The sequence below is a fragment of the Schistocerca nitens genome, chromosome 4 (assembly GCF_023898315.1).
Source record: "Schistocerca nitens isolate TAMUIC-IGC-003100 chromosome 4, iqSchNite1.1, whole genome shotgun sequence".
Taxonomy (NCBI): Eukaryota; Metazoa; Arthropoda; class Insecta; order Orthoptera; family Acrididae; genus Schistocerca; species Schistocerca nitens.
The window spans coordinates 172,840,035-172,852,124 of NC_064617.1; the positions used below are offsets into that span (position 1 = coordinate 172,840,035).

The 12,090-nt window shown below is 37.4% G+C and overlaps 1 protein-coding gene across 1 annotated transcript in view; it reads left to right on the forward strand.

Annotated features, from left to right (window-relative positions):
- The first annotated feature begins 10,108 nt into the window (after positions 1-10,108).
- Positions 10,109-12,090, forward strand: part of LOC126251426 (melanotransferrin) — a 149,031-nt gene continuing 147,049 nt past the window's right edge. Inside the window, exon 1 of the mRNA XM_049951842.1 lies at positions 10,109-10,303. Within this exon, the coding sequence (XP_049807799.1) occupies positions 10,225-10,303 (79 nt within the window). The 5' untranslated portion in view covers positions 10,109-10,224. The remainder of the gene's footprint in view (positions 10,304-12,090) is intronic.

The window sequence follows — 12,090 nt, forward strand, 5'->3', positions numbered from 1 at the left end:
TGCGTAGAAAATTGTCATCTTTTCAGCAAGAAGTGACAGAGATGAAAAATGTTTCAGCCTCTAACACGTCACAGCATACGCCACATTGTGAACATTTGTCACATTCACACTGCCAGTGTAATTTAGGTAATTTACAGAGTGTACGTGACTTAGATTCCTGACCGATGACCTCGCTGTCTGGTCTCCTCACCCAAACAATCCAATCCAACTTAGATTCCGAACAGTCACGGACAAACAGATTATCATACAAACCTGAACCTGCTCAGACATACAGAGACGATAATTTTGATTATAAGCACGTTCTATCGCTGAGAAAAAATAAGGTACTTAAGAATGACAGAACACAGATACACTCTTTGGACTGGATACAACAATTTAGCTTTGCTCTTCCACCGGCTTGGCCTCAACGCAGAAACTAAAATTTATTTGCAGCGCGTAAGTGACCTCAGGGGATTGATTACACTTCAATGAATATGTGCCGTAGCATGCACAGGGCCCTGAGCTGTAGTAGTGCTATTTCATCTTTAGTTTTCTGCACTGCTGCCTACTCTTTTACTATCCGTTATATCTATCAAAACAACTCTTCAACTATTGATTATCTGGAATTAGGAATGAGTAAAGAAAACCTGATATGACAAGTTTTACCGAAAGTGACAATTTTCATTAGATACTCCCGAACTACCAGTATAATTTTAATAAGTGACAAAATTTTAATAATCAGTATGTACAAAATTTTCAGCAATCGCAAACACATTTTGGCAACAACAGAGGCTTTTCCCTACAACAGCAACAAAACCAGCCAGTTAGCATACCTAACCAGCAATGTGGTTTACAAGGTCAACCAAGCTTTAATGTTTCGCCGCCTACACGTGTAGCGTCGGCTCCACCAAATAGTAACGCACTGCAACAAGGAAATCTGTACGTACAGAAAACACATCATTTCAATTCCTATCGCAACGAGCCGTATAGCAATGATTATCATGACAGACGTAAAAGTAATGAGCACAGTTTTCAGCGTAACAGTCGGTCTTACCAGCAGCAGAATCAACAACAACAGATTATAAAGAATGAACCAGACAGTCGGTATCATCCCGAACCTAATACGTCAGGAAGAAATAACAGAACAGTACAAATAGTCGAAATGCCATAGCAACTTCCCGCAAATAACAGCACGTCACAAAGAATTTGACTAGATACAGTACAGGTTGCATCCTCCAGCAACGTAACTAATACCTTTGACACTCTGTATGTAGACGACATTCTTATTGCAGAAGCTAACTGGTCTGAACACAATCTGATTCTGGAACAACTGTTGCAAACTTTTCGTGCACAAGGACTCACAGCTAATCTTAGCAAATCGCACTTTGGCAAAACGTCCATAAAATTTCTTGGACACGTAATTTCAGCAGAAGGCATTGCGCCTGACCCGGAAAAACTTCAAGCTTTACGTAACATTACCGTTCCAACGACGAAGAAACAACTATGCAGCTTTCTGGGATTAATTAACTTTTTCCGTAAATTTATTCACTACTCTGTAGACACAGCTGGATTATGTCAGTTGACGGGTAAAAGAAAACACATCCTGGTCCTGGGATAGCGAAGCACAGTGAGTTTGTTAATCTGAAACATGCCTTGTTGAATGCACCACTTTTATCACACCCAGATCTTACCAGAAATTTTTCCATTGCCACCGACAGTTCTGACTCCGCTTTAGGCGTACACATTTTTCAGGAAATTGAAGATGACGGTACTACAGTAATTAAAAACATCGCTTTTGCAAGTCGAATTCTGTCACCTGTTGAACGCAATTATTCTGTTACAGAACTTGAAACATTATGTGTTGTATGGGCATTTACCAGATTTAGGCATTTTCTTTATGGAAGACACAGATCATAGAGCTATACAGTTTTTACTTTCAGCTAAATTTACACATGACAGATTAACCAGATGGAAACTTTATTTACAGGAATTTAATTCTACAGGTGTTCACATTCGGGGTACACAAAATATTGTAGCAGACGCATTATCCTGTTCTTTCAGCAACAATCAGCTAAACATCGCAACGAACTTCTGCCAAGCAAATTCTAGCGTCATGTATATTCAACAAGTTGCATTCGAAAATTTCATTTCTTCATCATTACGAGACATAGCACAAGAGCAGAGCAAAGACAACGTATGGAAAGAAATTAAACACCTTGGGCAAGATAGGAATAACGTTACCATTAGAGACCATTATACTGTACGCAAGAACATTCCGTTTCGCCGCTCTCACCCTGACAGCAACAACTGGTTATTATGTAATCCTGACGAACTTGTTAACAATTTAATTTGGTATACTCATTTAAGTTACGCACATTATGGAGCCAGAAAATGTTTTCTTATGCTGAGACAGAACTGTTATTTTGCGAACATGGAGAAACGTATTCGACGAGTTTTAATGTCATGTAAAATCTGCCAGAAAGCTAAACCAGACACGACTTCACATATTCCTCCGTTACATCCTATTGTACCGATTAAATTGAGACATATGGCCGCTGTAGACATTTTTGGTCCGATTCCCAGATCTAGTAGAGGTTTTTGTTACATCTTTGTCGCCATTGAACTCACTTCGAAATTTATTATCTTCACTCTGTTATGCAAAGCTACTGCTAAATCTATTTCTAATTCATTTGTAAAAGATTTTTTATTTCATGTAGGGCAGGTATTGAAAGTAATTTCTGACAATGGACCACAATTTCGATCTGCGATATGGACACGTATGTTACAAGCTAGAAACATTTCTCCGATCTATATATCCAGGTATCACGCTTCTTCGAACCCTTCTGAATGGCTAATGAAAGAAATTGGTAAACTATATAGAATATACTGCAATAAATACATATTGATTGGGACGCACACATACTCTCATTCCAGGATGTAATTAAATCCATACCAAATGAATCTACTATGCTATCTCCGACTGTTATATTGAAAGATGTTGAACCACCTAACAAAATTAAAGAATTAATACCTTTCCCTACATCTCGTCGACTACGCCACCATGAAATAATTGACATTGCACTCAACAACATCAAACGTGCCGGAGAGCGCCGGAGAAGACAGCAAAAACAGGTTTGTACACACTGTGACTTTCACATTGGACAGAAGATATTAGTATGCACACATTATTTATCCAACAGAGGAAAGAGTAGATGCAGTAAATTTGAGCTTCTATACACAGGTCCATATAGAATTCGCAGCATTCCTCACCCTAATGTAGCACACGTCGAAACTTTGAGAACCAGAAAAAGCAGGGGCAACCACCATATTTCCAATATTAAACCCTTTATTGAATGAACATACTTTATGATTTGTCGACTGTAGTGCCATTTTCAGATATTTACTATTCTTGTCGTTATGTATCAGACCGTGCACATTTTCCATTTTTTGTGTATGTATCATTGTTTCCCTATCGAATGTAGAATTTTTCTCTGTATGCACTACGAAATCTTTAAGATGTAACAAACACCAGTTGACTTTGACATTTTTCCTTATGATATCTCAATATCTTGACTATTCTACATTTTTTTGCTACTACATTATGATACTGTGTGTACATTTTTTGCACTTGAAAACTGTCTATGTTTTTGACATAATACGTTTTCTGTCATGCTATGCTGTATGCTTAGTCATGTCACTAGAAACAAGTTTTTCTTTAATGGGTATATGATTTAAATGCAAGATATTAATCCTTATTCATCATTTTCAGAAAGCAATACCATGTAAAAGAAATAAATTAAACAAACCACAGTGGTTTACTATGAAATGGAAATTTCACCATCGGAATAAACGAAAGAAAATGCAGTACCTTGTCGTGAAGAGTAAATGGATCAGAATTAACAAGCATTGACAAGAATATATTATACTCATCGTATAATAGCAGTCTTAACTAATCATTTTTCTTTCAGAATACGAGGTGATTGATGCAAGCTGTCAGACAGAACTACACATGTTAATTTTAGTGATGAAATATGCTAGAAATAAGAAACTCTATACTATGAATAGTTGTATGAAGTAAATGGTAACATGAATAATGAATAATGAAGTGTCTATTTTTTTGCAGATGATAATAAATAATGATGAATAGTTATATGAAGTATATGGTAATATAAGTAATGAAGTTTTTCTTTGCAGATGATGATAATGATGAAGTTATGGTAATATGAATAATGAAGTTTTTATTTTCAGATGATGATAATGATGACGTTTATATATTTTCTGTTAGTTAAGAAATGCTATGTAGTTATTTAAGTATTTGTTGCAGTTCCTTTTGACAGTATGTCTTATGTCGCATAGTATAATGACTGAATGTTTTGGGAAAGACAGCTAGAGTACATATATATTAAGTACATGTTTCATTGCCTGCTAATTAGAAGTTTACTACTTTTCAACATAATATACATTTTTTCTTTCAGGTCAATAATCCATTTTCTATTTTTTCCAGGAGAAGCTTTTCATGATATTAATATGCTATAAGCAGTTAGTTATTAAACCTTTTCTAATACTTGCATTTTTTTACCCAGTCGTGTCTATCATTTATGAATGTGATCACATATACTCTACTTGTTCGATAACCTTGCTACAGCTGACTCATAACGTTACTAATCCTTATTTACAGCAATAAGTCAAAAACAAATATTTTCATGCCCCAGCAATTAATTATCGATCCCAACGCAATGCATTGCTGACACAAAACAATTTTATTACCAATCCCAACTATTACCAGTATACGACTAAATAATGCTATCAGTGTAAGATATATTTCTCGTCCTAAATATAATGAAAATTTCTCTGATGTATTGAATCCATTATATCTATGTATTATTGAACTAAACGCCTTGAATACTAGTTCCAATGTCTTACATTTTAAATATGTCTTATGTCACTTACATGATGTCATATATAAACACCAGTAGCTTGATGCTACACTCAATAACTCCTGTTGTAAATGATGACTTGTGAATAACACTGAATAATGTTTTGTAAAACTATATGAATACTTTGTCACTGGCCAATGAGTGCCAATAATTACTGCAATGACATGAGTTCTTAATAATATTTTGTTATACTCTATAAATGCTATGCCAATGATTACTGTAACTAGATGACTTATGCATAAATGCTATGCCAATAATTACTGTAATAAGATGACTTATGATTAATGTTCTGTAATAGTACATACATACTACTTAAATGCTGTGTAAATAGCCAATGAATGCTAATAATTATTCAAATCAGTTGATACACTAGCGTAATTCCGAATGATGACTAGCATAAGACTTAATGTATCCTTCACCTTCTGACCTAATTACCACCAATTATTGCGATATCCATATGTCCTGTGCATCCTCATGATCATGGAGCACTATATTTGGTTTTTGCACTAATTCTATGTTGATGTAAGAGAATGGATTCTACAAGAATGTGATGTTGACATATCAAGCTGTCCACCACCTTGAACGATGGAGATGTTATTATGGTCCTACATTTTGGTGTACCTAATGTACTACCAAAATGATAAATACTTTAGGAAAGAGAACTTCAGATTGTCTAACTTGGTGTTGTGCTTCTGTAGAAAGATGTGGACTTTCAGTGCAGCTACGTGCAACCCACTGTGCTACAACCATGACGCTATCCTTCCCATTCCTTTCCTACTTCTTGTAATATTCTAAAGACTTTTACAGTGCGAGTGCAATTTATTTCACTCCTTGATATGTTTAATTTATGTAAAAATTCTAAAGACTTATACAGTGCGTGTGCACTTTATGTCATTTGTTAATATATTTTGTACTCATTACATATACACTTTGTCATTTCTTAATATGTTCTGTACTCAATGCGTGTGCACTCTATTTCATTTCTTAATATGTTCTGCACTTATCAATAATGTGTATACTCTGTGACTGAAGACTTAGTAACTAAATAGATTATAGAAAAATTTGTTGCTCATGGCAAGTCCAATTGACTCACCATCACTGCCAAATTTTCGCTCCCCCAGTGGAGTGTTATGTAAAAGGTCCACGATTAAAGAATTTGTTGCTAGCGCACTCGAGCAGATGTAATTTCGATGGACTGCTCACATGCTGCCTGTGATATGTAAGCTATAAGAGAATCTCATACCAAAGAGCAGTGTTGACTGCAGTAGGATCTGTGTAGCAGTTGGAGTAAGTAGTTGCTAGCGAGCAGTCTGGTGCATGGAGTTGGCTGGCCCGGTCGTGTGGGGCGATGGCGGTGCCTGAGCGTTGTAGTATAAGGTAAAAGCAGCCTTGCGAATGTGTACTTTTGTAATGTCAAGTCCCATGTAAATGTTTTTCAAATATCTCTTAATAATACTCTTTCTTATAAAAATTAGCTTTTGACAATCATTCATCTCAATTTAAAGATTTTACTTATTTCTCCAATCCATGGTCATCCCGGTTATTGTGAAGAAAAGGCAGTTATTTCTTTTTATACATGACCAATCTATCGGCCAGCATTGCACAGGGCTGTGCCAGAAAAATCTCTTATAGGAGCAGATATACAGGGTGTTACAAAAAGGTACGGCCAAACTTCCAGGAAACATTCCTCACACACAAAGAATGAAAATATGTTATGTGGACATGTGTCCAGAAACGATTACTTTCCATGTTACAGCTCATTTTATTACTTCTCTTCGAATCACATTAATCATGGAATGGAAACACTCAGCAACAGAACGTACCAGCGTGACCTCAAACACTTTGTTACAGGAAATGTTCCAAATGGCCTTCGTTAGTGAGGATACATGCATCCACCCTCCATCGCATGGAATCCCTGATGTGCTGATGCAGCCCTGGAGAATGGCGTATTGCATCACAGCTGTCCACAATACGAGCACGAAGAGTCTCTACATTTGGTACCGGGGTTGCGTAGAGAAGAGCTTTCAAATGCCCCCATAAATGAAAGTCAGGAGGGTTGAGGTCAGGAGGCCATGGGATTGGTCCATCTCTACCAATCCATAGGTCACTGAATCTGTTGTTGAGAAGCGTACGAACACTTCGACTGAAATGTGCATGAACCACATGTTGTGTCGTACTTGTAAAGGCAGATGTTCTAGCAGCACAGGTAGAGTATCCCATATGAAATCATGATAACGTGCTCCATTGAGCGTAGGTGGAAGAACATGGGCCCAATCAAGACATCACCAACAATGCCTGCCCAAAAATCTATGTTGATGACGTGTTTGCACAATTGCGTTCGGATTCTCGTCAGCCCACACATGTTGATTGTGAAAATTTACAATTTGATCTCGCTGGAATGAAGCCTCATCTGTAAAGAGAACATTTGCACTGAAATGAGGATTGACACATTGTTGGATGAACCATTCCCAGAAGTGTACCTGTGGAGGCCAATCAGCTGCTGATAGTGCCTGCACACGTTGTACATGGTACGGAAACAACTTCCCGTAGCGCTCTCCATACAGTGACGTGGTCAACGTTACCTTGTACAGGAGCAACTTCTCTGACGCTGACATAAGGGTTTTCGTCAACTGCACGAAGAATTGCCTCGTCCATTGCAGGTGTCCTCGTCGTTCTAGGTCTTCCCCAGTCGCGAGTCATAGGCTGGAATGTTCCGTGCTCCCTAAGCCGCCGATCAATTGCTTCGAACGTCTTCCTGTCGGGACGCCTTCCATCTGGAAATCTGTCTCGATACAAACGTACCGCACCACGGCTATTGCCCCGTGCTAATCCATACATCAAATGGGCATCTGCCAACTCCGCATTTGTAAACGTTGCACTAACTGCAAAACCACGTTCGTGATGAACGCTAACCTGTTGATGCTACGTACTGATGTGCTTGATGCTAGTACTGTAGAGCAATGAGTCGCATTTCAACACAAGCACCGAAGTCAACATTACCTTCCTTCAATTGGACCAACTGGCAGTGAATCGAGGAAGCACAGTACATACTGACGAAACTAAAATGAGCTCTAACACGGAAATTAAGCGTTTCCGGACACATGTCCACGTAACATCTTTTCTTTATTTGTGTGTGAGGAATGTTTCCTGAAAGTTTGGCCGTACCTCTTTGTAACGCCCTGTATACGCGTTATCCGGCGACCTTATTGAGGTAAGAATTTTCAATTTATTCAGAATTATCTTTCAGGGCCATGACGCAGCGCTGCTGACGTCCAAAATTCACCAGTTTAAATTCACAGTCATTGTTGATAGATTATAAGTATGTGACAATTTTATTGAGAAGTTAGTCACATTGTATTATTGGTAGGTTACGGAATAAATTTATTAAGAGGTTACGCTGAATGTGAATTATATACTAATATATTTTTTACTGTTGGGAGGTTTCGGAATTTTTATGTTTGGAGCTTACACTAAATGTGAATATTATTCATATTATTTTATTATGGGGAGGTAACAACTTCTAATGTATTTCATTAAAAGATCCTTCTCAGACTTTTATATTATTACAGTATTCAGAGTTGTGTTGCCCAAAAATATTGTGATGGGTACAATGAACCATTGGGTTATGTATGAAACTGTACACCCTTACCTTATTTTTGTTATATTATCTTCTTTGACGAAATCCACACAATGTACATTGTCGCTGGATGAATAAACTACTACTACAACTACATCTACTGCTATCATCACAATGTGTCGCAGTACCTGAGTTACATATGCTACTTTTAGGAACTACAGATTATTTCAAAAAAATGTCCTCGAAAATATAATTCACAATTAAAAACGAAGTTAAGTTTATGTTCTCCCCAAACTACAAGGAATTTTTCATGGAAAAGTGTTCCCATTCTTATTGCGTTAACTAACTACTGTAATTCTATTATCTCTCAGTATAGAGGACTATGCTAATAGATCAGTCTGAATGCCGAGTTTATCGTCGATGTCTGTGCAGACATCATCGACACTGATTTCTTTCATTAACCTGGAGATGAATATGAACTTTAAGTAGCGGAGCTTTATGTACTTCTCGCGAGAGGTTCATATCCAACTACAGGAGTTAACGAGTAGCTATATGTAACATTCCTTTCAGTGGACTGAATTTGCCAAAAGTTCAAAGACTGTTTTAGCTGTAAGTTTTCACAATCCTGGCCGTGGAGAAGTATTTTATAAATGTACTGAACTGGAATGGAGAATCAGAAATAGCTGGCATATTTCTTGATATAAGCTAATTAGATAAAAAAAGTCTATTATTAGAGCCACATCTATGGGATACCAGTGTTTATGCACTTTTTATATGTGTTTGAAATATTTTGAAAAATGTGCGAACTGTTTCTAGAGTCCATAGTCTCAGTAGGAGTTATATAGAGGCTTTCTTGTTTAAGACGTTTCGCATGAAGGAATTGCCAGGTGTTTCAGAAATTTAGGATTATTAAGATCACTTTAGTACTATAAAAACTGCCTACATAGTCCGATTGCCATTAGTGTATTGCCGATAAATAAAAAGCAAATGAAAATTGTCACTGCTAATGACAATGTGTTAAAAATGTAAAGCAAATTGTCAGAGCACATTTTTATGGAGAGAACAAGGATAAATTAGGTGATACAAATCGTAAACTCATAAAGGTCTAAGAAATGAGATATTTAAATTGCATATATGCAAGTGAAACAGTCTATATGAAAGCCCTCAAATGTAATCTGCAGAAAGACCATGCACGTTAAATAGAAACTTGTTTTTCCCAGCTTCTCAGGTGATTCCCCTAAAGTGAAAAAAAGGCTATAATTACTGTTAATTTTTACGAATATTTTATCTATCATGCCTGTACGTTGGGGAATTTGGCGATATAAGCTTTTATTACTGCCCTTTGTGGAAAGGCACAAACTGCGACTATATTTTTCCATTTTCGGAATGAAAGTTTTATTAACCTAAACTACGCACAATAACCAAAACACGCAAACAGTGCACAGAACAATATAGTATGCTTTCGCTGCCTGCCACTTGAAAAACGCTACGAGATGCAAAGTGCAAATCCGAAGTCAGCTGAGCGCAGACCATCGGATCACCCGATAGGCACCAAGGTTTGCTGTCTGCAGACACAAGTGGTTTTGTTAGGTATTATGATCTCTGGTCAGCGAATTGTTCTGTTGGTAATCATTTCAGGGCGGGTACTGTGTGATGTGACGTACTAGTGGGTGTTACTGTTTGGATGTGTAATTTTTTTGTGTGCATTTGTTTTATTGAGTGTGTTTAAAAATGTCTTGTACTTTACGCCTAATTTATGTGGTTTTCGTCGTTACGGGGAGTATGATACGCTGCAACGCTTACACGCAGGGTAAGCCTCTACATGTTAAGAAACTTGTCGTTTTCTTTAAAAGTGTGAAACTTTTATGTCAAATATTTCTGTAAAAGTTTTCTTTTGGAGTATTGTTATGCCACTTGTTATCCATTCATACCAAGAAAGCTCTGCACTACCTGTATCTGGAGGGGCATCTTGTTGATGTCAGATACTGAGAAAATGAAATGTAATCCTCCGTCAGTTAACGTAATCATTCATGGCACACAAAGCATGCAACAACATCAGTGTCATTCTTAAAAATTCCGCCATTGGGTCATGTCAAATGAACATTTATGCATCCTGAGTCAGAGTAGAGTCCTTCTGTCATGTATAGTGCAACATGATTTGGACCGTTTTTATCTTGTCCATTCTCAATTATAGTTTCGGGCAGGTAGGTTAGAAAATTTAAAAAGGGAAATAGATAGGTTAAAGTTAGATGTAGTGGGAATTAGCGAAGTTCGGTGGCAGGAGGAACAAGTCTTTTGTTTAGGTGAATACAGGGTTATCAATACAAAATTAAATAGGGGTAATGCAGAAGTAGGTTTAATAATGAATAAAGAAATAGGATTGCGGGTAAGCTACTACAAACAGCATAGTGAACGCATTATTGTGGCCAAGATAGACACAAAGCCCATGCTTACTACAATAGTACAAGTTTATATGCCAACTAGCTCTGCAGATGGCGAAGAAATTGATGAAATGTATGAGGAGATAAAAGAAATTATTCAAATAGTGAAGGGACACGAAAATTTAATAGTCATGGGTGACTGGAATTCGGTAGTAGGAAAAGGGAGAGAAGGAAACGTAGTAGGTGAATATGGATTGGGGGTAAGAAATGAAAGAGGAAGCCGCCTGGTAGAATTTTGTGCAGAGCATAACTTAATCATAGCTAACCCTTGGTTCAAGAATCATAAAAGAAGATTGTATACGTGGAAGAATCCTGGAGATACTAGAAGGTATCAGATAGATTATATGGTGATAAGACAGAGATTTAGGAACCAGGTTTTAAATTGTAAGACATTTCCAGGGGCAGATGTGGACTCTGACCACAATCTATTGGTTATGAACTGTAGATTAAAACTGAAGAAACTGCAAAAGGGTGGGAATTTAAGGAGATGGGACCTGGATAAACTGAAAGAACCAGAGGTTGTACAGAGTTTCAGGGAGAGCATAAAGGAACAATTGACAGGAATGGGGGAAAGAAATACAGTAGAAGAAAAGTGGGTAGCTCTGAGGGATGATGTAGTGAAGGCAGCAGAAGATCAAGTAGGTAAAAAGATGAGGGCTAGTAGAAATCCTTGGGTAACAGAAGAAATATTGAATTTAATTGATGAAAGGAGAAAATATAAAAACGCAGTAAATGAAGCAGGCAAAAAGGAATACAAACGGCTCAAAAATGAGATCGATAGGAAGTGCAAAATGGCTAAGCGGGGGTGGCTAGAGGGCAAATGTAAGGATGTAGAGGCTTATCTCACTAGGGGTAAGATAGATACTGCCTACAGGATAATTAAAGAGACCTTTGGTGAAAAGAGAACCACTTGTATGAATATCAAGAGCTCAGATGGAAACCCAGTTCTAAGCAAAGAAGGGAAAGCAGAAAGGTGGAAGGAGTATATAGAGGGTCTATACAATTGCGATGTACTTGAGGACAATATTATGGAAATAGAAGATGATGTAGATGAAGATGAAATGGGAGATATGATACTGCGTGAAGAGTTTGACAGAGAACTGAAAGACCTGAGTCGAAACAACGCCCCGGGAGTAGACAACACTCCAATAGAACT